This window comes from Schistocerca piceifrons, chromosome X (genome assembly GCF_021461385.2).
Source record: "Schistocerca piceifrons isolate TAMUIC-IGC-003096 chromosome X, iqSchPice1.1, whole genome shotgun sequence".
NCBI lineage: Eukaryota > Metazoa > Arthropoda > Insecta > Orthoptera > Acrididae > Schistocerca > Schistocerca piceifrons.
The window spans coordinates 915,948,454-915,976,141 of NC_060149.1; the positions used below are offsets into that span (position 1 = coordinate 915,948,454).

General features: G+C 39.2%; 1 protein-coding gene across 1 annotated transcript in view; it reads right to left on the reverse strand.

Moving 5' to 3' along the window:
• Positions 1–6,615: 6,615 nt before the first annotated feature.
• LOC124722772 (mucin-17-like) overlaps positions 6,616–27,688 on the reverse strand; it is a 39,029-nt gene continuing 17,956 nt past the window's right edge. Inside the window, exons 3-4 of the mRNA XM_047247908.1 lie at positions 21,006–21,124; positions 6,616–17,068 (exon numbers count right to left, since the gene is read on the reverse strand). Of these exons, the coding sequence (XP_047103864.1) occupies positions 9,932–17,068; positions 21,006–21,124 (7,256 nt within the window). The 3' untranslated portion in view covers positions 6,616–9,931. The remainder of the gene's footprint in view (positions 17,069–21,005; positions 21,125–27,688) is intronic.

A 27,688-nucleotide genomic window follows, 5' to 3' on the forward strand; every position in this document is an offset into this window, starting at 1 on the left:
ACCATCTGGTGAGCAAGATGTATGAAACAGGCGAAATACCCTCAGACTTCAAGAAGAATATAATAATTCCAATCCCAAGGAAAGCAGGTGTTGACAGATGTGAAAATTACCGAACTATCAGCTTAATAAGTCACAGCTGCAAAATACTAACACGAATTCTTTACAGACGAATGGAAAAACTAGTAGAAGCCAACCTCGGGGAAGATCAGTTTGGATTCCGTAGAAACACTGGAACACGTGAGGCAATACTGACCTTATGACTTATCTTAGAAGAAAGATTAAGGAAAGGCAAACCTACGTTTCTAGCATTTGTAGACTTAGAGAAAGCTTTTGACAATGTTGACTGGAATACTCTCTTTCACATTCTAAAGGTGGCAGGGGTAAAATACAGGGAGTGAAAGGCTATTTACAATTTGTACAGAAACCAGATGGCAGTTATAAGAGTCGAGGGACATGAAAGGGAAGCAGTGGTTGGGAAGGGAGTAAGACAGGGTTGTAGCCTCTCCCCGATGTTGTTCAATCTGTATATTGAGCAAGCAGTAAAGGAAACAAAAGAAAAATTCGGAGTAGGTATTAAAATTCATGGAGAAGAAATAAAAACTTTGAGGTTCGCCGATGACATTGTAATTCTGTCAGAGAGAGCAAAGGACTTGGAAGAGCAGTTGAATGGAATGGACAGTGTCTTGAAAGGAGGATATAAGATGAACATCAACAAAAGCAAAACAAGTATAATGGAATGTAGTCTAATTAAGTCGGGTGATGCTGAGGGAATTAGATTAGGAAATGATGCACTTAAAGTAGTAAAGGAGTTTTGCTATTTGGGGAGCAAAATAACTGATGATGGTCGAAGTAGAGAGGATATAAAATGTAGGCTGGCAATGGCAAGGAAAGCGTTTCTGAAGAAGAGAAAATTGTTAACATCCAGTATTGATTTAAGTGTCAGGAAGTCATTTCTGAATGTATTCGTATGGAGTGTAGCCATGTATGGAAGTGAAACATGGACGATAAATAGTTTGGACAAGAAGAGAATAGAAGCTTTCGAAATGTGGTGCTACAGAAGAATGCTGAAGATTAGATGGGTAGATCACATAACTAATGAGGAAGTATTGAATAGGATTGGGGAGAAGAGAAGTTTGTGGCACAACTTGACCAGAAGAAGGGATCGGTTGGTAGGACATGTTTTGAGGCATCAAGGGATCACCAATTTAGTATTGGAGGGCAGCGTGGAGGGTAAAAATCGTAGAGGGAGACCAAGAGATGAATACACTAAGCAGATTCAGAAGGATGTAGGTTGCAGTAGGTACTGGGAGATGGAAAAGCTTGCACAGGATAGAGTAGCATGGAGAGCTGCATCAAACCAGTCTCAGGACTGAAGACCACAACAACAAACAGTACTTTATGGAGCAACACATAGGATACAATGAAGTACAAGTTGTGCATAGCACTAAACACATTGACTGGACAACAGTAATACAGGTTAGAGAATAGGCCAAGCACTCATTTGCAATCACTTAAATAATACTGTTTCTTGTTGGCTCACCAGAGCATGCCAGGGAGCCAACCCAGGTGGCCTCTGTGAACTGTATGGATGTGCAATCTCTGAGATTGCGTGCATCGTGAGTGAAGGTACATCAGCCAGCTTCCCTCAGAAGAGGATAAAATGCCTATATGACAAACTTACCAATCAAATCAGTGCATGAATCAATGGCAGAGGGGCTCCAACATCATCCTAAGTGGGCTCATACCACCAAGTTGTTTGTAAATCTGATTCAATTTTCTAATCGCTGAAATAATATCACACACCCTCTCAACTCACAGAGTTTCATTCCATTTCCTCCTCCCCTCCTGGGTAATTCACATCTTTGCCAGGCAGTGTATTTATCAATGATTCCTTCAAATATTTTACTTGCAACACAGGTAACACTAATTGGCTTGTAGTTTTAGCTACGGTCCCTTGCTCTTTTTCCCTTGTATGCTGGTATCACTATCAGCTCTTTCCATTTATCTTGGAGGACATTATTATTTATATATATATCTCAAATAGGGATTTTGGTAAGTGACAATGCTCCAGCCTATAACTTTTAGTGTCCCATAACTTATAGTGCTTTTGCGCTTAGTCTGTCCTTCCTAGTGTCTTCTTTGTCCCTATTTTTTTATGACTAGATATATTTCCCACTTATTAAATGTGAAACCTTTAATGACAACCCTCTCTTGTCGCTTTACCTCTTCCCTTGCCTTTCTCCACCCATACACACTATACTACTGCATTCCCAATTAAATAGTTCCATTTTTTCTGCATCCTTTGACAATACTTCCCATGCTACTTGAATGATTGGAATTGACTTTTGTGTTCCATTATAACTCCTTGTACAGGGTGATTCTGTGATGATGTTATAAACTCTCAGGGATGATTGAGAAGTGTAAATGCATCAGCCTGAGATGAGGGACCATGGTCTGGAAACAACTGAGTTGAAAGCTTATAGCAAAAACTGTTCTGATACATCTGACAATGGACCTCTCTACTGCAAGCCCTTACATTCTACACTTTGGGAGGATGTAGTGTGGATGAAAATAAGAAATGAATGTCAAGTAAACTTGGGCTCTAAAGTGTATACCTTAAGAGCTATGAGCACTTGTTCATCTTTGCTAATGTGAAACATGTCTCTCCTACTCAACAAGTTCTCATAGTTCTTAAGCTATGTGGTTTAGAGCCCGTGTATACTAAACAATTTTTCTTTATTTGGTCAATTGTGAGGAGGTAGCTTCTCCCAAAATTTGGAAAGTAAAGAGTCTGCAGTAGAAGAAATCAACTTTCAACTCATTTCTTTCTGGACCATGGTGCCTTATCTCAAATTGACACATTTACACTTCTCAGTCATCCATGAAAGTTTGTAACATCATCACAGACTCACCTTGTATGCCCAAAAATGCATCTTCACCTCTCTTGATAACCCTTCCACTCTACAGTCAGCTGTTTCAAGAAACATTTTGTTGTTTCTCTCAACTTTTAGGGTTCCGAAACAAACCTTGCTACTGTTTCCCTTCCTGATCTTGTTCCTCTGCAGTCTCACCTCCCTTTTTATTATTCCCATTGCTCTAGTGAAATAAACTGGATCTGCTGATCACTTTATGACTTTTTGTGGATTATCCTTTTCATCACATTCTGATATAATATAATTCAGCTCTGACTCAAATGTGTTGACATATTTTCCTATATTTTGCCACTGACTGAACGTCTGACTATTATTTATCAAAAAAGTACAGTAAATTGTACCTCTTGTCTTTTCTGTAACAAATTGCTTGTAATGCCCTTCACAGATGAGCCTGTTTGCCACAATTTGATTTCAGCCATGTAAGTCCATTTTTCCTTCCAATTTCACTGCTGGAATGTTTAGGTGACCCCCAACAATTACACTTCTACCCTTCTTATCAATCATGTTCTCACTCTCCAACAGTTTCTCGACTGTACTGTCATTCCATTCCCCACCTCCCATCCTATACATGCCTTCAGTGTATAACTCTTTGCATCTGCAAGTGCTGAGCCATATCCCTAGAACTTCATTGACATTATCACAGAAAGTCTGTTGGCATGGATATGTTTCATGCACTAAAATAATACTACACCATCCCTGGTCACTCTGTCACTTTTGAAACTATGTTATTCTCTTGGAAAAACTTCCCCATCCCCAGCATCCCCTGTCAGCCAAGACTCTACACTTATTACAACATCAAGCTCAGTTTCCTCAAAAATGCACTGAAATCTATTTCTTTCCTGACTATGCTCCTGCAGTTCGCCAGAAGATGCCTCAGTGCCATTCTAGATGCCCTCTCATTTGACTTGTATTCTTAGTCTTTTAACTTTACCCTATTTCCACACACACACAATTAAATTTTCACCCCTTCACTAAACATCGGTGTTCTCATTTTTTGTAATTTTACACGTCATCTTAAAAATTTAACTTTATGTTTTACAGTCCATCTTATTCAGTGTAAGCCAACCAGTGGAAGGCATTAATTACCAATGAACTTATTTAGGTCTAAGAACACTACACCTGAAGCTTCACAGTGATCTCAAACACAGTCATTTTTCTTGTATTTGTAACCCTCACTCCCTGTTTTTCAGTGTACAGTTACCCTTATCACTATCTTGTACTTCTGCTGATGTGAGCTTGTATTATGCCATGTACAGTTAATTTTAGAGAATGTCTGCATGGTTATGGCATGTATTACAAAAGAGCCAGAAAGAACATTCGTTTAATAACCATTAATGTGTTACTGATATATTCTGAACTGTGTGGTCTATGAGATGTCCATATTGATTGATATGAGTGAAGTAATACTACAGAAACAAGAAAAATAGTTTTCCATTATCTTAATAGTTATTCTAATATTATTTCACATCAGCTGTTGCTGTCTCCCACAAAACTGTATAATAGATTGATGAATATATTGACTTAAACTCATTGTTGTTGTTCTGCCCTTCACATCAATGATTGGTTTGAAGCAGCTCTCCATGACAGTCTAACCAGCACAAGTTCCTTCATCTTTATATCTTCTCATCTGAACTTTTTATCATAGACATTTCACTTCTGTACAACGCTACTCTTCAGATAAATACATTCAGTTTTTCTTACACTAAAATTTATGTCAGGCGTTGACAAATTTCTGTTTTTCAGAAATGCTTTTCTTTGATATTGCCAGTCTGCATTTATATCCTCTCTACTTTAGCCATAATCTGTTTTTTTATATCTAAATAACAAAAGTCATTTATTACTTTTAATGTCTCATTTCCTAGTCTAATTACCTCAGCATCATCTGATTTCATTTGCCTACATTACATTACCCTTGCTTTAATTTTGCTGGTGATCTTTGCAAGAAACTATTCATTTTGGTCATTTGCCAATAGAGGTCCTTTGCTGTTTCTGACAGAAGCACAATATCACTGGCAGACTAAAATTTTTTATTTCTTCTCTATGAGCTTAAATTACCTTACCAAATTTCTCCAAGGCTTCCTGTATTGCTGGCTTGTTGTAAAGATGGAATAAAACTGGAGTGATGATACTACCCTGTCTCAATTCCTTCTCAGCTACTGCTCCCTTGTATGTCCGATTCTTATAGCTGCAGTCTGGTTTCTGTACAACCTTCACTCTCTGAATTTTAGTCATGTTACCTTCATAATTTCAAAGACTATGTTCCAGTCAACATGATCAAAACCATTCTTTAAATCTACAAATGCTACAAACATAGGTTTGCCTTTCTGGAACCTATATTCCAAGATATGTTGAAGGATCAGTATTGTTTTACATTTTATTCCTTCCGCCAGATCCCAAACTGACCATCCTGAAGATTAGGTTCTATCAGTTGTTCCATTCACAGAGAAATGCACAATTATTTCTTGTTAAACTGATAGTTTGGTACTATTCAGCACCTGCCTTCTGTGGAATTGGAGTTATTACATTCTCCTTGAAATCCGACAGTGTCTCGCCACTCACACCTATATTGCACATCAGTCAGAATGATGGGTGGTTTTGTCATTCTCTCCCAAGAATCTCAATAATCCTAAGGGAACATTGTCTACTCGAAGAACCTTGTTTCTTTCTAGGTCTTTCAGTGCCCTGTCAAATTCCCCGAGCTCTTGATATTTGTACAGTCGCTTCTCTTTTCTCCAAAGGTTTCTCTATTTTTCCTATAGGCAGCATCTTATCTTTCCCTGTTATAAATGCTTGTAAAACCTTGCACTTGTCGTATAATGATTCCTGCTAAGGTTAGACATTCTGCACTGTCCGTGAGTCTAATTTTTTTAGATGTCTGCATTTCATTCCCCCTACTTCATATGCTACACTATTATATTTTTTTCATTTCATCAGTTACATCCAGTATCTCCTATGTTATCTAAGGATTTCACCATTATTTATTTATTTGTTTCTCTTAACTTTCTGAATAATTTCTTTTATCTCATCAAATATTCTTTCAACTTATTATAACATTACCCCTGGTTAATTTTGTATTTGTAACACTGTACTGACCTGATTCCCATTATAACTAACTTCAACTTAACCGTTTCCCTTCTTAAATTCTGTACTCTAACTACCCAATTTAGGGACATAAAATCCATTCTTTGATCTATAGACCACCAGTTGACAACATTCTCCTGAATGGTTTCTGTCTAGAAATCTGAGTGCGAATTGTTTACCAAAGAGAATGTCATCATCATTAAGCCATTTAGTAAAAATGGGAAAAATAATGGCTGTAGTTTCCTCTTGTTTTCAACCATTTCTAGTGCTAATGTAGCAAGGCCACGTTGGATAGTATTGTAAGGCCAGAACAGTCAATCACATAAACTCTTGGCCCTACAACTACCCCTTTTGCTACCCCTTTTATGAACCACAGGGTGGCCCGACCTTTTTGCAGATACTTCTTCCCTGACACTGCACCTATGGTACAGCTATCTGTATAGTTGATTCATGGAAGTCACTTCACCTGGGCAAGGTCCATGGTTCATGTAACATGAAATGTGGATTCATATGTGTACACTATTTAATAAACATAAAAGACAAAGTAGTAAAATCACAATTTATTTTTCTTAGCTGAAAATATATTACAATTCTTTACACGTAAAAAGAAAATATTTCAGTCAATCCACAAAAATTACTTCGTTTAAGATGTATTACACATCCACTCTCATCATTTCAACATATAAAACAGATAAAATTCACAACACATATATCACTTAAGTACAAAGATCTTTTTACATCTTCAGCTAGTGATTTATAATGTTACAGTGATTGAATGAAATATAAAGAATTCAATTATCTATGGCTAACAAATTTATTCACAGTTTCTTAAGATTTGTAATTATGATTTTATGACTGCAACATAAACTGTGCTGAGCTTACTGCAGAATTATGTGGTAAACAAAAACAGTTTCCAAGCATATCTGATACAGTATTCAAGCAGCTATTTCCCTCTATCAATTTCAAGGAAGTGTTTCTTTTTCAACTATGGCTTACATTTCAGCTGTTGTTAACTACTATATATAATTCTTTTTCTTGGAATAAGCACTGTATGTAGTAGAACACAACAAAATTTTCATAAAAGTATTTCTAAAGTTCTATGTCCTCACAAGTAAGTAAAATTTCTTACTTTTGTGTGAAATAAATAATATGACATAACTGTTCATTATAATTAATAAAGATAATGTCTTATATTCTGTTGATGATGAAAGTATAAGACCACTGAGCTTAAAATTCATTTTGCTCACTTTTTAAAAGTCTCAGGCATATATGCACATATATTAAAGGAAGCAAACTGCCAGCCAGAAAATTAAACTTTGATCAAAAGGAAATAGGAAATACAACGTAATTAAATATAAAGTAAAAATGATCTGAAAGAAGCAAAATATGAATAAGCCTGTGGAAAGTAGTAACAATGACTAAAATACTACCTTATAGGTTCCACTGTTTAGTTTATGCACAGCATGGAGAATAACTGTGAGGGTACATTCCCAAATTTTTATGCTGAATAAAAGGCAAAGCTTTTATCATTCCCATACAGACTGCTATGCTGATTACACTGAGAAAATTGCGTATGCTAAATACAATGAGTATGCTAAACATGAAAAAACCTACAATATATATGTGGCTGAGGGGGAAACTGATGGCCAAAGGTACCAATGAGAAAAGTATGAATTCTTTGTTGTTCAGAACTTCTAAGAGTGCAAACTATAACAGAAAAATAATGTGTGGTGTAATGCAAACAGTTGTTTAAGAAGAAAGTGTGAACTCCTAAAATTCATGGCAACTTTCATCTAACATATTAAATATCCTAAACCCTATCATTAAATAAGTAGGTTCTGCTTATTACTGAATATACAGAGATGTTTTAGGATACAATAGAAGAGGCATGCAAGGATTTTGCTAGTAACAGTGGAAGAAAATGTCTCCAGGAATATCTACTATTACATGACCAGGATTGACTGTAATAAAATATTTTGAAAATGTTAGTGAACTTGTGTAAGTGAATTATTGTAAAATATTAAAGTTTTTGACTGGAAAAAAAGAATGTTCAAACAATAGTGAAAAATGTGTCAACATTTTTAGGATACCTTTTTACTGTGACATTAGAGACGTAAAGGGTGTGGTGTTGGTTGGGGCAGGTAATGAGGGGAAAATGTCCATGAAGAGTTTACTGAGTAAACTTTTGATAAGATTTATACAAATAACTAGCTGTCTTTTCTGACCATTGGAACACTCCAAAATAATTACTTTTTGTTGTAAAGTTGTTGCATAGAAATATTATTTTCGTCTATGAAGACTAACTATTGGTACACTCCAAAACAATTAATTTTTGTTGTACAATTGTCCCAAACAAATATTATTTTTCATCTATGGAGGTACATGTACTAACATAAAGGATGCCCTTGCAGTTTATGTACTATTTGCAGCAACAACATTTAATTTAGAAAACACAGTCCTGCTGTTAGTTTAATTAATTTTGTAGAAAATTGTAAAGCCTTAGCTATACATTTAATGTAAATCTCCCGTTCCTCAACCATTTCTGTCCTAAAATAAAAGAGGGAAGTAATGATTTATTTCTTTGTTAATCTGTTATCTCTTGAAGTTGTATGGGCAACAGCCTTTTTTAATTAATTCACACTTAATGTACACAGCTGCAGTCAATGAAGTTGCCTGAGCTTGTAATTAATAAATAGTTCTGGAATGTTAAAACTCTCATTTAAAATGCATTTGGGAGAAAAGACATTTACCAGCAATCCTGATGAAGATTCTGTTGTGCAACACAACTTCATAATCTTTGCATAGCAAAAATTAAAAAATTAAAAATATTGTCAAAATCAGTGGCTATATAAACAGAGGAAAAAGTTTGAATTTTGAGATAAGTAAAACAGTTATAGGAAGTAACTAGTTTCCTAAAATTTGTTAAGTTTTTCATATTTTATGAAAAATGATGAAATGCACCATTGTGTAACATGACACTTTGGACAATTCTCTGTGGTGCAATATTTAATTTTACAGGCTGTAGATACATTGCCCTAAATTTTCCACAGCTTGAACAGTATGACAACTGAAAATTTCAATTATCCAAAAAACCATATTTAACTATTTTCATAATATACCAGAATTCCTCGTAGCTGCTTTCCAGCTCATATTGTGATATTGGCATATGGCATACCATTAATTGAATGAGATATAAAACACAGTTTGCTAAGTTAGTACTTAAATCAGTTACATTGCTTTGTAAATACTGAAAAATAGAAGCACATTTCAACAAAAAACCACACTTTGTTCAATGTTTGGGAGATGCTTGCACCAATACATTGGCAGATTTTTTTTTGGCTTTGTGGCTGTCTGTGGTACTTAAACAAATTTACACGCATTTATAATAGCATAAAGACCAGAGTTTCGTACAATAAAGGCATTAATTACATCACACACACAAAACATCATACTCTTACACTTATACGAATGAAGTTCCTTGTTCACTGGTATTCTTGCAAACAAGTATTCATATCATTGATGTTTCAGTGTTAGTCTAAGTATTAGACAACACTTGCTTGATTAAATGGGTTCCACTGTTCTTCATGAGCAGGTAAGCGGTATTACTTGAAGCACAATGTTTGTACATGCATGACTGCTCAAGACACTCAGCTGACTACAATTGAAAAACTATACAAGGAGAAATATGAACAATGAACCTCATCAAAAACATAGAATCTTGGTTTGCTTGATACACGTCATTAGTTACACAAAATTGTGCCTCACTTATAATAATGTACAGTCATGATCAAAGAAACCACTATAAAATATTCACTGCATATCTTACTTCCACTTCAGTAAGCGTACAGCCATACTGTGTTTCAAAGACGAGGTCTGCACATTGGGACTGTTTACCACATTTAAAGTCTTATTTTACATTAACCCCATTTTGCAGCCAGTGAGTAAAGGGACCGTAGTAATTCCACAACTCGTGTATCTGCCTCTGAACTGACATTTTCCTCTGGCTCACTCACTGATGCAGACAGCTGAGAATGATCTACTACACCTGGCTTTGAAGTAGGAACTTCATCAAATGAAGTATGGTTCTTCGATGTGATCAAATCAAATACACTCATGGTTGGCATTGGAACTGACTTAAATCGTCGGTACTTTCTGTCTTTGCTATGGTATGTAGTGACAGGAGGTTCAGTAGTTGTAAGAGATTGGCTTCCTTTGGCACTTCTAAAGTGCTTTCTTTCATTTGCCATATTCTTTTGTGCAGTATACTCTGTAGATGTCTGCTGCATTTGCGGCTCCATATTTTCATCACATGGGATATTGCTTTGGTTCTTGATGGAATGCTTCTTTACATGTGAAAAATCCATGGAACTCAAGCTCTTATTAACCACTACTACTACAAGGTCCCTCATGGAGGAATTAGATGCAGCTTCTTTCATCATCTCTGTAAGTGCATGTCTACTTGTATCATTAAGCTCCATGAATAACTTCCCAGCTTTAGCAACAGTTGCTGTATCTAATGAAAAGATTTCTTGCAAATGATTCAGTGTTTCTTTCTCTTCATGTGTCATACGTGTAATAGTTCTATTTTTTCTTGAAGCAATAGTTATAGGTGTACTGGGCAAGATGTCATTTTTGTCATTTAATTGTCCCATTAATGAGGAATCTTTATTAGTTTCTAATATGGTCACAGGTTGTGTGTCAGACATAAAATGATCTGTGTTATGTTCTACAGACAAGATTCCTGTAGTAACTTCAGAATCTGGAGTTAATTCAGTGGTCATTCCATCATGACCCAATGGACTAGATATCTCACCAATATGATGAGTGAGCACATTTAATTGTTTACCTGTCCGTGATAGATGATTATTTACTGAATTCTGTTTCATGTGCAGCTGGTTAATGGGAGCAGGGGCTTCCAAAGTTGTGATGAGAGGCAAAGCTGCTGGATCCATAGTAACAGAGCTAGAGTCATCAAAATTTTTTTCTTGCAGAATGGGTTCTAGGTTCTGGGTATCTATGGCTCCACTAGATTTTGAATCTGTGCTTTCCCACTCTGATAGATCCCCAGGATTTGTTAATGGGCTTGGGTGCGTAGCAGATTTAATGTCAGTAATGACAGTGAAATAATTGGTGGATAAATTATCCTTCACCATCTTAAGTGTAGAGTCGTGTGTATTATCTTGTGATTCAGAACTGACAGTTTCTCTATCTTTTGTTCTTGACTCAGAATTCAATCTTTGAACTTTTCTTTCTGTTGTTAAATATCCTGATTCACCAGGACTCATGTCTATTCTTGTTGAGGAACTCGTACTGGATTGTAACAATGAAGCCCTGCCTTGCTCTAAAATGCCTCTCGTTTCATCAACTGTTGTAGCAAATGAAAATCCTCTGGAAGATATAGTAACTTTTGGACTCTTTGTAGTCATTTCTTTGTCTGATCTGGACTTCTGTGTTCTTTTAGTAATTGTTTCCATTTTCTGAGGAGCTGCTGAAGTAAAGGTGTTGACAGACATTCTGCTGGTTCCATCAATTTGAATGTTTCTTACTACACCTCCAATAAATGCAGGAGTGGGCTTAGCCATGGGACTATGTGAAACAGATTTTTGGTTGTTATATGCTAAGGGCAATATTTTATCATTCTCCATTCTTTGCATGGTTGGTGAACTGTTTGTTCCCCTCAAATTCATTGCATCCATCTGCTTAACTGTAGCATCATAGTCTTCCCATGACAGAGTTGCTGTTTTCTGTGATGGAGTATCTTGCTGAGTAACTTCCGTATCAGGGAGCTGTGGTAGTGAACTAAGTTCTTCTTTATTGTCAGATACCACATTAGGAGCTTTGGGTGATTCAGTGTGTGACTGTTTTCCCATACTTTCCCTTTCATGTGATGCAGTATGTGTAATATTCATTGCAGTCAGTTTAGTCATACTGTTTTCATCTATGAGTAATTCAGTCATTTCATTGGGTTTCAAAACTGATGAATCTGTAGGTAATGGATAGGTATTTTTATCTTGATTCAAATCATGTAGTTCATCATTAGTTTGAGAACTATTATAATTTGTTTCCAATTCATTATGTTTACCTGCTCTTGTCTTTTGGAAAGTAGATTGTTGTTTTAATGATGTACCAAAACCTGAAGTACCTGAAACAATAAGAGATTCTTCACCATTACCTTCGGTATTTTCCTGAGTATGTTTTGATTTTAATACATCACCATTGCCAAATTCATTCACATTATCAGACTCTGATATGCTCTTTTCTGCAAGTTTGTTGCTAAATTCCAATGGAAGTACTGAAACTGTGTTGCTGGCTTCAAGAGTTGATGGTGTTCCTGATGCATTCACATCAATAACTGTGGTTGAAAACCCACCACTTGCCTTGGGCAGAAGCCTGTTTTCGTCCTTAAGTCTCTCTACAGTGTTACTTGTTGTAACTGCTAAATTATTTACCTCTTCAGGAATCACACTATCTTGCAACGTACTTAATTCGTCAAATGATGCTCTGGTTGTCAGCGTGAAAGCTCCTTCATTTTTAAGAGCCTCCAAATCCGTTGAAGTTGTAGGAAGAGCATCTTTGTTTTCATTATTTGTTAAAATGTATGTTACTTCCTTCCCACCAAGGCTGTAAGTTGGAGGTACTCTTGAAAGTGGTGGAATTTCTTCATTTACAATCAGATCATACACTAATTCATCGCTCGTATTAGGTTTTTGAAACTGAACGCTATTGTTTTGAAATCCCCCAAAGCGTGATTTGGTTTGATTTCTGGGTGCTCTGGCTGTAGGTGTATAGTTTGTGGGGCCATATGCAAGTCCTGTATATTTCTGGGACCCTGGAGGCAGAGTATAATCGTTCACAGTCTCACTGGTAGAAGTTTCTGTGACAAACAAGTTGTTTACTTCATACGCAATTGCATTGGTGCTGTCTACAACTGTGGCTTGTTGATCAACAAGTGGATCTCTGGTTGTGAGAAAATTATAATTAGTCTCCTCGTCACGTAGGCTTTCGTGCACTACTTCCGAAGAAACTGTAGTTGTCTGTCCTGTTCTGGAAGACACAGACTCAGTGGCAGTATATTCACTTTTACTGGAGGCAGTTGCTGAGTTTGAGTCTTCACTACCTGCTACTCTCTGATTTGACGTTGTTGCTGCATGAGCCAAGGAATCAAACAATGGTGCGACTGTGGAACTAAGCAGCCTTAATGTAGGCGCTTTGTTAACATCAGAAAAGTCAAGTACCTCATCATCATCTTTAGCGGCGGGTTTAAGTGAATCAATTAAAGAAATTGTTGTAGTTTCGTATAATGGCGTTGTCATTTCAGCTTCGAAAGAGTTATTCGCCGGCTCTGTTGGGCGAGCCTGTGACAGAATTCTTCGAAAATCTGTTGGATCCTTGAGGTATGCTGTCAGAGCTCTGCTAAATATTTGAGCTAGTTCTCTCAAGCCACGTACATCCTCTTTGGCTAAACCATTGCCAGGCTCCAATGAAACACTTAAATTTTTGGCCAGTAAACTTTCTATTCCAGGTTGCGTCTCATTCAAATAAAATGCTTTACCTTCGCGAAAGTATTCTGTATAATTCACATTGTTGTTATTCCCATCATAGCCAAGCACTTCATCCATATCAGCCATTTTCCTCGTCAACGAGAATAAAGCAGAATAAGAGTCTCTTGTAAGTTGAGTTAGCAGGGGAGGGAGCTGTACTGGGATCTCCTTCGTAGAAGCGTTCACATTATTTACTGATTCGCTAACTAGATCATTCATCATTTTTGTGATCCTGTTTGAAACGTCAGACTCCTCCATTTCTGTCTCGGGAAGTCCAAAGTAAACAGCCAATGAATTCAGGGTGTCCGGTCTGTTTGACGGAGGGATGTTTAAACGTGATTTGTTGAACCGACTTTCGACAGCCGTCCGTGACGTGACCAATTGCGACCCTCTCCTGTGAGATTTCACTTCGGACCGGTCTTGCACTTTAGGTGGAAGCAGACTTTTGGATAACTGTTCTGAAGTCTGCGTGGTTTTAGATGTAACGGATTTTGTTGCAGCTGCCGACCTGAGCGGAATTGTCAGTGGTGTAGTCTTCTGCCTAAGCGACAAGACCCGCTGAATCACACTGGGGGTCGTCGTCGTAGTCGTAAGTCGTCGCCTGGGACCGTCGACAAATATAACGGATTTTCTACTGGAAACCAACCTGTTAGATCTGGGACTAGTGGAGGGTGCGCTGGTGGTTGAAACTGGATCTGCACTGCTGGATTTGCTGTGGTAAATTTTTCTTCTAAATGATGTAACACTTTCTGCGGCTGTGGAAGAGTTAGTTGATTTATCAGTAGTTTCCTGCGGTGCATCTTTTGCTGTTGAAGAATGCGAAATTTCTTTCACGTCCCTGCTCTCGTATCTGGATGTGTCGGCAGCGGAGGCTCCTAGCACTTCAGAATTTATCAGTGGTTCAACTGGAAGGACAGATTGCATAGCAGGTGGATTTGTAGCTGTCAGAAATGGTGTATCCGCTCTACTGGCATTCTCAGTAGCGGCATTTATGTCGTAAGTGTCAGGAGGACGCAATGTGGGAGACTCGGTGGCATCTGCTTCGTATGCAGGCGTTACAGGAACATCGTATTTTGTTTCTCCGCTTTCTTCCGCTGTACTAACAGTAGCTGCCCGCACTAGTGTGAACAGCTCAGTCACTCTAGCATGAGAGGATTCTGACGAATCGAAAATTTCTTCTTTATTGCTGGGAGCAGTTGTTACATCATACTGCACGTCATATCTTTGAGGCTGATATTCCTTGCCTGTAACATCAGATAGGGGAAGTGGTGCTAATATTCCTCTCGAAACAGCCCTCTGAGCACCTGGTAAGGAAGTTGTTTTTGATTCTATATCTTCAGCATCTGAAAATTTTCCATCCGAACTGTACGATTTTTCAGACGACATGTAATCAGTCTCGAACGGCTGGCTGCTCAGAGGAGGCTCTTCTGCGTGACTTGAATCTAAAGTTTTAGATAATGTTCGCCTTTCGTTCCACAGTGAGGGTGATACTTCTTTGTCGAAGGAGGAGTCGGTTGTTAACTCTTTTTCATAGAAGAATTTTTTATTTTCAGTGATTGAAAGCGACAAATCTGAGCTGCTAGCTGTCATATGGCTAATTGTTTCTGTCCTGAAGGTTCTCTCAGTAGTCTGTTTAGGCTCATATAATTCTGTTCCTACTGTCGTATGTTCAGAAGTACTGTAATCATCAAAGGCATACCTGCCAGTCGCTTGAGGGGCAGTTGGCCTATTAATTTCTCTGCCTGAATCTTCACTCAATGTAAGGCCAGTTGTGTCAGTTCCCCCGTCATGTGGCAGACCAGAACAGTTGATTATCGTTGGAACAGACGGGTCATTGTTTGAACTTACAAAAACTGCCGCTGTATGTCCTGTTTCACTTCTTTCTACTGGTTTTTCATCGTCAAAGGATGCTTCCGTAGGTGTGGGAGTACTTACAGTACCTGGTTGCGGTGTTATATGAGTACTGTCAAAATCATCCGAGGCTTTGGTGCTCATAAATGCGAAATCCTCGTGGGTGAACCACAATTCTTTCGGTGGGTTAACATCGGTGATCGGAACTTCTGTTATTGGCTCAGTGACGTCTTCAGCGGCGACATTAATTTCTGCAGGCTTCGTAACACTCACTGTGCCGGAGAGGAGCAAGTTAGTTTTTCGTGCAAATCCCGCCCTTCTGTTTATGGTCACGTAATCTTCTTCAGCGATCTCAGTTCTCGGTGTGGTGTAGAAGTTCCTCCCGCCACGCTCGTCTTCAAGAGTAAATGGAGTACCGGACGGCCGGTATATATCAGTTATAGGTAAGTCTTCCGGCGCCACAGTGGTGAACTGCCACGTAGCTGTACTGGGATTGGCGATCCGGACAACTATCGGTGTGACCGTTCGCTCGGTCGGAGACTGCGGTACGTTTCCAGGCTTCGAGTCGAATATTTTGCTCCTGTCCAGCTCCACATATTGTTTACTTGTGCCTAACTTGCTATTACGGACTGAGCTCTCTGTGACCGAGATCCCACCGCTTTCTGTAAGCCCATCTTCGAAGCTGCGCTGGCCCTGTCGCCTCGTAGGCGGGAGATCGACAGTGGTTGGAATAGTCTGAAATTCGCCGTTGGACCATCGAACGCTTTGAAGCCTTCCACCCCTCCTTTCAGAAATCGACGGTTGCACTTTCCTCGAATAAGCGAAAGCATTCCGCTGCACACTGGTTGCTGTCGACGTCTGTAGACGTGGCCCTTCGCCTGTGCTGCTGCCTGGCTGATCAGAAGGACTTGGTCGATCCTTCATGCCAACGTTGGAAAGTACGTTGTTCCTCTGGATGACCTCGTACTGCCGAGAGCCATTGTTCCTTCTGCTGTTGACGAAGGAAGCGGTTTCTGCGGGCTGTTGTCTCTCCCTGTCACTAACTGAAGTCGTGTTAAGAGCGAAATTGTTGTAAGTATTCCTGCCCTCCCGCAGAGCGTTTGGTGGGGTGTACGTAGTTGAGCGATACGATTTAGATTGTTTCTCCACTTCTGTTTGCTTGGAGAACGAGTTCTGATCTCTTCGTCTTTGGTCGGCGTCACGAATTTCTGATACGATCGGCACAGGAGAGCTCGGTGCTATGTTCCGAACGGACTCACTGCTTCCCCGTTGTTGTTGTTGCCTGCGCTGAGTCTGTCCGTTCTGCCGTCGCTGTTCAGAATAATACAGTTGCTCGTTCTGCTGAGGGTTCTCGAAAGAGTCGCGTTGCCTCGGGCGAGTTGGCTGCCTCTGAGGAATGTCTGGCTGTGGTCGGGGTGCCTGCTGTGGCTGCAACCTGTCGTTGCGGCTTGCAGGCGGCGACTGCTCGCTGTACGAGGAGTCCGACTCGACGTAGCGGCTGCGCTCGGCAGACGTCGTCTCGGCGCTGGACTCGTAGTGTTCCCTGGAGCTACCGCAGTCCACTGTCCACCACCAGTCGCAGATGAGGTGCGATTGCCGGAAGATGGTCCCGTTCGGGCACAAGAACGAGATCTTGCGGCCGCCGTCGCATATGTGGAATACCTGCGGGCAGAGAAAGCCAAAGTCAATCATATACATCTCTCTCCCTCACGTAATTTGTAGTGATTTGCATAGTATGGGCATAAATGTTCACGGTGATCCATAGTTCCTATTACACACTTCTAGTGGTCGTAGAAGGGACTTTTGACGTGAAATTTGACACTGAGAAACCGACTTTTTTTTTTTAACAAGAAAAACAAATCGAATTACATTTTTAACTCCCGCGCTAATATTGATGTTTTTACGTAAATTTTCTGTAACGCTGGCTAAGCACATCTAGTGTATGCACAATACGATCACCTGACATCGCATGACGCCTTTTTTATTTTCTTAAGCAGACGCTATCGATCATATCTCGGTGGCAATAGTTCCTTGTATATAAAGCAAGAGTACTTTGAGGGTCTTGACGAATTTTAGTTTCATTAAGAATTTCAATTGTTTAAATATCATACAGTGTATAAAGCAAGACGCTAGCTAGATTGAAGAAGAATCTCAATTTCAAGAACATTTTCAGTTCCGTTTCCGTGTCATATAACACGAAAAGCAAGAAGTTTTCAAAATGGCTTTAAGCACTACGGGACTTAACATCTGAGATCATCAGTCTCCTAGACTGAGAACTACTTAAAACTAACTAACCTAAGGATATCACACACATCCATGTGCGAGGCAGGATTCGAACCAGAAGCGCGGTTCCGGACTGAAGCGCCTAGAACCGCTCGGTCACAGCGGCCGGCGAAGTTTTCAAGACTCAAGAAGAGTTTTAGCGTGAAGATGAGTTTTAATTTTTTAGGTTTTACTTAACATAAAAAGAAGGAATACTGCCAGTCAGGAGAATCATTTCAGTCCAACAACCTTTCATTTACTATACAGAGGAGGAAGACGGCAAGTTCATCTATAATTTTAGTTTGCGGTGAACGCCATACCGAGAAGCTGAATATTGGGAGCGAAATGTGTGGCTACGAGGGGAGCAAAAAATAAATGAAAGATTGTATAAGTTTCAGATTACACACTCGAAAGTCTCAAGTTTAATCCTCGGTCGGTCCCAGGATTTTTTCTGACATTTACCACTAATTTTACATATGCGGTAACTTGAAGTGAAAAACGTTAAGCTTCAACATGATTCGGAGTCCGCATTGAACTGAAGGTCCCCCAACAGCTGGCCGAGTAAAGGAGTTCAGAGGTCGAAAGAAAGCAAGTCGAGTCACCGACGACAGAATCATACCCAATAAAGCACTGCAGTCGTCGGATTGAGGACAACTTTACTTACCGTCTTTTATGGTTTGAACGGGTCAGAGATTCATAATTTTCTGGAACTCTGGAAGATATGCCATTAGACGTTTGTGAAGAAAATTTGCTCAAACAGAAAGGTGTGCCAGTGCTTTTTCCAAATCCTCGATGAAACATCTGGGCAAAGGTGGATGGACCGAGATGTTCCGCTACCAGGGTCCTGACATTTTCCTCCTTCAGACTTTTCCTTATGGGGTGACGTGGCTTGCTTACGAGACCCCTGTATAGTAGGTCAGATTTCATGTGCGGCATGAATGATTTAGTGGAAAACAGGTATTTTAGACTGCGCATACGCTATTTATTGAACAAAAATTTTGACGGCCACCATACACTGAGGTGACAAAAATCATGGGATAGCCATATGCACATATACAGAGAGCAGTTATATAACGTACACAAGATAGAACAGGGCAATGGATTGGCGGAGCTGTCATTTCTACTCAGGAGATTCATGTGAGAAGGTTTCCGACGTGATTATGGCCGCACCACGGGAATTAACAGACTCTAAACGCGGAATGGTAGTTGGAGCATGGGACAGTCCATTTCGGAAATCGTTGGGGAATTCAATGTCCCGAGATCCATAGTCTGAAGAGTGTGCCGAGAATACAAAAGTTCAGGCATTACTTGCCACCACGGACAACGCAGCGGACGATGGCCTTCACTTAACTATCGAGACCAGCGGCGATTGCGTAGAGTTGCCAGTGTTAACAGACAAACAACATTGTGCGAAATAACCGCAGAGATCAGTGTGGGACGTGCGACGAACGCATCCGTTAGGACAGAGCGGCGAAATCTGGCGTTAATGAGAAATGGCAGCAGACGACCTATGCGAGTGCGTTTGCTAACAACACTGCGTCACGTGCAGCAATTCTTCTGGGCTTGTATCCATATCGTTTGGACCCTACTCGACTGGCGTGGTCAGATGAGTCCAGATTTCAGCTTGTAAGAGCTGATGACAGGGTTCTAGGGGGGCGCAGACACCACAAGTTGTCAACAAGGCACTGTGCAAACCGGTGGTTGCTCCTTAATGGCATGAACTGGGTCCTCTAGTCCATTTGAATCGATCATTGACTGGAAATCGTTATGTTCGGCAACCTGGATACCATTTGCAGCCATTCATTGACTTCATGTTTCCAAACAACTATGGAATTTTTATGGATGACACCGGGGCACAATTGTTCGCGATTTGTTTGAAGAACAGTGTGGACAACTCGAGCGCATAATTTGGCCACCCATTGATCATTTATGGGACATATCGAGAGATCAGTTCGTGCACAGAATCCTGCACCAGAAACACTTTCGCAATTATGAACGCCTATAGAGGCAGCATGGTTCAGTATTTCTGCTGGAGACTTCCAACTGCCGGCCACTGCGAAATGTTAACAATCCTGCGAAATTTGAAACATGTTTCCTTCGTCACATGGAAACTGATATGTTCTGGGGGTATATTTCTGCGTAGAACTTCCTTTATTAAATCCCAGTTGTAATATGAATTTGGGATAGTCTGTAGCTCTAGGTTTGTCAATAGGAGTTGGGGACAAAGTGGGATTGCAGTATTACTTTCCTGCTGGCAACATTATAGAGCAAGTGATTTGTCATTGCCTTCCTCTGATCTGTGAAGAAGTGTCAGGTGTTCATTGGTGAATGAATGTGACAGGCGATTGTGAACATAGTGTTGTGTTTTCATATATCAATATGGAATACATGGAAGAGAGACAATGAAACTAAACAGGAGTACGTAGTGCAGCCCTCTCGAAGTACGCCGAGATACCGTTGACCTATACGCCTTTGTCACATCCTCTCATTCCATGAGTCACTGCGGGGAGTATTCAGACTTACGTAGGATATTGTTGCACAGCTTTTTATCATGAAATTGTACACCTTCACCTTTCTTCCAGTTGTCAACTTAAATCCGGCAATGCAAATTCCTCCAGTCGGATACATCTAGGTCGCACGTCACTGCATTTACCGTTATTAGTGTCAGGTGAATTGCCGACCGTTGTGGCCGAGAGGTTCTAGGCGCTTCAGTCTGGAACCACGCGACCGCTACGGTCGCAGGTTAGAATCCTGCCTCGGGCATGGATGTGTGTGATGTCCTTAGGTTAGTTAGGTTTAAGTAGTTCTAAGTTCTAGGGGATTCGTGACCTCAGATGTTAAGTCCCATAGTGCTCAGAGCCATTTGAACCATTTTTTTGTGAGGTGAATTCTGCTCGTTTCTAAATCAGAAAATTTTTCCGTACGTAATGTGTTAGTATGTGTATTTCGTTTCTTCTGCACAGTTATTTTATTTATTAGTTATTTACTTAAGACGAGTCTCATTGCGGCTATTATGCCATTTCCAAATATCGTTTTAGGTGTTGCAATATAGCGTCTTGGAGTGATTTGCTGAGATTATTTCTCAGTTTTTGTGCTGTTGGAGTTCGTCCGAAATTTACGTATGGTGCTAAGTTTTTATTTGCACCAACGTTCGTTTGACAGGAAACCTTACTCCAGTGACGCATATTGTAAACACATTTCCCGATTAAAATTTGCGGGCAAGAGGCAGAAAAAAACTGGACAAATTGAGATCTTTTTCAGCCATTTAAATAAAATACGAGAGTACGAAACACAGGAAGTTTAGCTAAAGTGATAGTATAGTGAAGTGGACGTTCACCTGGCAGTCGGTGTCCATATCGGCGTAGTATCCGGGGCCTGGGACGCTGCGGCAGTTGAACGTTGTCCTAGGTATTCGAGGCAATATTGGGAAGTCCACACCTGGCCGACCCATAACGCCTGCAAATTAGAATTAACATCAGAGAACTGCTATTTCTATATTTCGCATTCAATGCAGTAAGAAATTAGAGCCACACGCATATACAAAGAGTCATAATTCCACATTTACGTCTACACCTGCGTCTGCACTCCGCAAGACACCGTACGGCGTATGGGAGGGAAAAGAACTGTACCGACAACCTTTATCCAAGCCCTGCTCCTTTAGCGTAGGACAGTAGAGAGGGGTTTAGTGTCCTTCTGTATAAGCATATATTGCTTTAACTTTACCCTCCTGCTAGCATTAGAATGCTGACTCTCAAAATTTTGAGAGGAATTCCGCAAACGTAATTGGTTGTGTGACCAAGGATCCACCGTTACGAAAATACAGCAGTAGGGCATTAAAATGCAGTTTTGTGAGAAATAATATGTAACTTTGATCCAGTATATCTGCAGTTATACCCTCAAAAGCTATTCTTTAGAGAGTGATAAAGAGTGCGTCCAAACCTGAAAAGTAGGAGGGTGAACTGAAAGTTTTTAAAATGTTTATAAGTTAGTCGGGAACTTTATTGAGAGCTACGGCTTTTTTGGTATGCGTAATTGTTGCAACGAGTATGTTCAAACCGTCGAATAAATGCAGCTAGAGTTGTTTGTTAGTAGCCGTTTTAGGTGATCAGCGTCACAACACTCACAGAAATGGTTTAAATCGAATATTATATAATTATTATGATAGCTACGAAACCATTAAGTGCAGAATTATAGCCAATTGTAAATTAAATGTTAGATCAATATAATAATACTAATAATGACAAATAAATCTAATGTGATAACTACGACAGACGTCTCTAAACAAAAGTCACCTTCATCTCTATTATTTGCTAATGGTATTGCAATCCTCCAAAATAATAGCCAACAAGCAATATATTCTGTAGAGAAACTACACGAAATAGCGGCAAACTCGACTCAAACTTTTACACTACAAGATCCAATATATTACAGAAACAATCAACCTGTAATCATCAGAATCCAGTAAATCTCTCAAATGGCCAAATTAAAATGTCTCAGTGAGATTTCAACAGGGCTCGACCACGAAGCTAACAAAGAAGGAATTACAGAACTGCAAAGACCATAGGAATGAAAAAGATTTAAAAAAATCTCTGTCACAAAAGGTAAAACAACGTCATTATTATACACTTTTAAAACAGAGCTACTTTACGCACGTGGAAATCCTGTCATTTGTGGCAAATCGCAAACTAAGAACATCAAAAAACAAGAAACAAAACTTCCGAGGATAATTCTGGGACAAAATGGAATAGCATAAATTTGAAAACCAAGAAAATCGGTCAAGTTTGCGAGATAATAACAAATGTGTTATCTCGGACGACAAGGTACAGGGCTTACTAGACCCATTCGGGATGCACCATATTGAAGCGTTATCCTCTTTGTCGATGCCGGGCGCTGATGACTGCGCAGTTGAGCGCCCCACAAACCAAACATCATCATTATCTTTGTCGATGTACGTTAGCAACAAACTGTCCCAGTGTTCCGTCATCCACTGCAAAGCAAAACCGTGGGCCATTAGTGAAATTTGAGACTTATTAGGTGGAGCCTTAATCGAAAACTTAAGGTTTTAGATATGTTGTTACTAGCTACGACAGTGCTTGGTACTGAATCAGTGACGAATCACAACACCACATTCTTAGTTGTTTCGCAAACGACTAGTTTGCGGACATATGCTTACTGGGTCGTTTTTGCTTCTACTATCGTATACTTTCATCCGTGGCAGTGCATTTTCTCAGTGATCCTCTGCAATTTAATACAGGTATTAATACGTTACCCAGATGTAGCAACTTTCACACAAAATACAGTTGCAACACAGGAAACAGCTTGTGTTATTATGAAAAATCGTACATCATTGCGAATCTCTACACTGTAGAGTCGCACGATTATGACCAATTCGACTAAAAACCCTTAGTTCATTTCACCTGTCACGGGACGTGTACCGAAGACGTATATGTAAATAAGACTGATAGATTAATAGTCTGTGAAATCTATAATTTAGAAGAGAATTATTGACAGAATTTAATCTTTGGGAGAGGGTGATGAATCATATCTGATAGCTCAGTCGTTAAAAGCATTGCTGCGAGAAACAAGGTTCTGAGTTCCAGTCGCGGTTCGACATTGCATAGTCAAATATTCATTTGGGGATACCTAAATTTTTGTCTGTATGAATTTCGCTCAGTGATATTACAAATTAGGAAGCTGTTTAAGTTGTAATAAGTGATGATCATCAGCTTTTGGCACAAGGAGTGAGCATTTCAAAACCTATTTACGGACTTTTTGCGTACTTCTGTGGTGAAAGGTATCGTGAATTTGATTAAACGCAGTGTTTTAAATAACTAATGTGAAAATTTGGAAGCTCTATTTGCACTTGATGTACAAGGTGACGACTGAATACGAGAGTGTCTAACAGTCAGACTACATGCTACCGTGGAATCTCTGTTCATCAGAAAGCAACAGTAGGCTGCCACAACAGAGCAACAGGCTCTAGCTACTTTGTACAGTGGTTAGCACTGTACTCGCATTTGCGGGGACTATTATTCAAATCCATGTCTGTACATCAGATTTAAGTTATCCACGATTTCCCTAAATTACTTAAGATAAATGTAGAGATACTTCCTTTGAAAAGAACATATCGATTTCCCTCCCCGTCCTTCTCCAATCTAAGCTTGTGCTCCACTCCAATGCTGTCATTTTTGATGGGACGTTAAACCCTAATCTACCTACCTACAAGTTCTTGCTGTGTGTAAAGAAGCATTTGGGAGGTGTCTGCGTTCGCTCCATGTGTCTGCTGGTAGGTAAGACCTGAACTTGCTCCTCAGTACGACAACTGGAGGGGTACTGATTTTCGACTAGCAGCCTTCGTTGGCGAACAACATTTTCTGTTTCTCAGAACTGCTAGATGGCCAAATGTCCAGCGAAAACTGCTGGAACGAAACACATACACCACTGTTGTATGAATGCTAGGTGGTTGAAATAGTGTTATAGCTCTAGGAATGTTACCATTGTAGTATGGTGGCAGTGCAGGTTCTGGGATGGTCTGTATAGTTGCCAAATCTCCTCTCTCGCTCCCACCTCCTCCCACACCCCACCCTCTCCTCATTCCCCTAAGCCACTTGAAGGGCAGTTATCTTACTGACAGGAGATGTGACAGCCTGCATAGTTGCCATATTCCCCAAAGACGACGATCCAAGATGGTGAAAGGCCAAAGGGGCACAACAATGGCTCCTGTAGGTAGCTACCCCCATGAATCGTTGTCCAAATCCACCAAGATGGATGCTATTATGACGCCACAGTAGACATAGTCGAATGTAAAAATGACGGGAAATTAAAAAGAAGGTTCAAGTAAGGTAGCTTGTTTGACAGTTGCATGTTGCATAGTCTATTTATTTAAACATTTAGGAGCTGACACATCGCTTTACGGGAAAAACAAATTAGATACGATTTATGATGTTGAAAATACTTTCTTTGTACATATCGCAACTCTTAAGGGCATGTGTGTAGTAGTATTGAATTATTGGGACACTGCACGTCACATGATCTGTTTATCAACACATGTAGGGACGTTTCTTGTAACAGCATTTTTATGTTGTCACGCAGTACCGCAATAATCCTGTAAACTATCACTGTTATGACTTTAACAATCAGCTGTATTACATTTTGCAGTTCTTATAACTGAGAGCATTCGAGGATTTTAAATTTGGCTTTTATTTCTTACTATTTCTTACTATCACTAATATATTTCATGTCTTCTTGGGTGTACACTACCAACTCTTCTGCTCCACATTCTTGTGGAACTTCCGTATTGAATTTTAAGTTTACAACTTTAATGTTTGATAAAAGTTGTTATACCATCCATTTTAAACTCTGCAAATGGTTTTTCTATACCTAGGTGCGCAACGTCTTGTCCTCCACTCTCTGATATAACGTAACCAACTGCTCTCAGCAGATCCAAATGAAAATGGATGTTTACAAACATATGTTTTGTATATCCTTTAATACAGCGAACATCTATGAATCCATTCATTTCTGCAAGTTCTTCAACACATGACTACTTTCCATTGCTATTTACAATAAATGATATCTTATATTCCACACCCATATGCAGATTTTTCCATACACTGTGCTTAAAGTGATATGTAAATCTAGTTCGCACATCTGAAGTGGCTTCTTCTATTTAAAATAACAGTTTAGATTCTTCTGTTATAGCAACTTTTTTAGTCAAATACTCCAGTTTTGGTTTTTTGACTTCGATTCCTTCCAATCCAGTTTTCTTTTGCATACACATGATACACTAATTGCACTTCAAGAGTTAATTTCTTCAACAGGGAATAGTTTACGTTTGTTCAGCACGTTGGTTCTGTTTCTTAAGAACTTTGGAATAACGTTATTTTTGTGAATCGGTCTTAATTTGGCATTATCTATATTTGACGGTATTCTCGAGAAAAATTTCCCAGATTGAACGAAATATATTTCTCTAGCTTTCATATAACACTTTTGCATAATACTTATGTTGTCTTTGTTAGAGTCTGTTAACGATTTACATACATTTGACAGGTAAATAGTTAAAACTATAAGCAAACAGAATGTAGTTTATAATATTTTCTTGACCATGATTGTCTGGGAGGCTTACTCCCACGCCAGCCAACTTTTTTGAACTCTTATTGCCCCAGTACTCAAATTGTATAACACAGTTAAATAAAACACAGCAACTGTTCTGTAAGCTGTTTGGTAGTTTGCACCACACAAAAGCGATTGACACAGAGTACAGTGGAACACATTATAAATACCGTTGTTGGCATTTAATACACTTGGACAGTCTTCCACAGGATCGAACACACCATCTATTCTGTAATTATAAAACGTATTTTGTAGTCTGGTAATACGATGTTCTTCAGCCGAGGAAGACGTAAATATTTCTCATAGACTCGTATCAGGGCACTTACAAAATTGGTAAAATGGTTACCATTTGCTTTGTTCACTTCTAGTCTTGTGCTTTGACATACAAACTTGTTATTTATCTTTATTCTTCAGTTTTCTGTCATTTTGAGGAAATATAAAAATCCTGTGGCTATACCGTAAAAATGTTTGTACTGATGGAAAAACTCCTTGGGATATTGCAAGAACTCCTTGTAGACAATTGTTACCTTCTGGAGCTGGATGTAACACAATATTTAGCGGGGATTTCGATCAGAACGAAGATATATAGCTACTACATAACATCAACGCACTACTTCAGCGTGTGCAGAGGGTGCCAAGGAAGCAGCAATGTGATTTTGATCAATGACGACACAGTTGGAATAGACTGTTTAACGTGTATAAGTTCAAATTGTGGAATAAAGATATATAACACATTTGTATGTCAGATGCACAGGTCTTAACAAAGTTGTCGGTAGCGATCTAATCGATTTTATAAAATGTCCAGACATGTGTCCATGAAAAACTTTCATGTCTTCCTCAGCTAAAGTACATGGTATTATAGACAAAAAACTGCGGTTTATAACTACAAAATGGATAGTCTCTTCGACCCTGTGGAAGAATGTCTAAGTGTGTTAAATGCCAAGAAACAGTTTTTATAATGTGTCCCATTGTGCTCTGTGTCAATCGCTTCTGTGTTGGGTAAATTATCAGATAGCTTACAGAACAGTTTCTGCATTGTTTTTAGCAGTAGTCTGCTATTTTTGTACTGGGGCAATAAGAATACACAGAAGTTGTGTGGTGTAAAAATAAGCCTCCCAAACAACCAAGACCGAAAAAAGATTACAAACTATGTTCCGTATGCCTATACTTTTAATTATTTATCTGTAAACTATATGTAAATTGTTGACACAGAATCCAACAGTGACGACATGTGTATTGTACAGAAGTGTTATGTTAAAGGTGGAAAAATATGTTTTTCTCAATCCAGGACATTGTTTTCTACATTACCGTCAAATATAGATATTGCCAAATTAGTATTCATCCTCACAAATAATGTTATTCCAGAGATCTTAAGAAAAAAAACAAACAAATGTACTGAACGCACTTAAACCATTCCCTATTAAAGAAATTACTCATTTAAGTGCAAGTAATCTATAACGCAATGAAACTGGAGTATAGGACGAAAACAAGTGGTGTAGGAAAAGAATATAAACTACTATTGGAAAAACAAGAAGTCATTGCAAATGTACGAGCAAGGCTTATATATTGTTTTAAACACAGTGCATGTGAACATCTGGATACGAATGTGGAACACAAGATAGCATTTACTGTAAATAGCACTGGGAGGTGGTCAGATATTGGAGGATTTGCAGAAGCCAAAGGATCCGTTGAAGTTCGCTACATTAAAAGATACACAAAAAAATCTGTTTACAAACATCCATTCCCATTTGGATCTGCTTAAAAGGATGGCTACATTGTATCTAAATGTGGTGGACTGGACATTGTGCAACTGGCGACAGAAAAACCATTTCCAGAGTTTAAAACTGATTGTACAACAACATTTATCAAACATTCATCAGTTAAAATTGTAAACTTAAAATGATATGT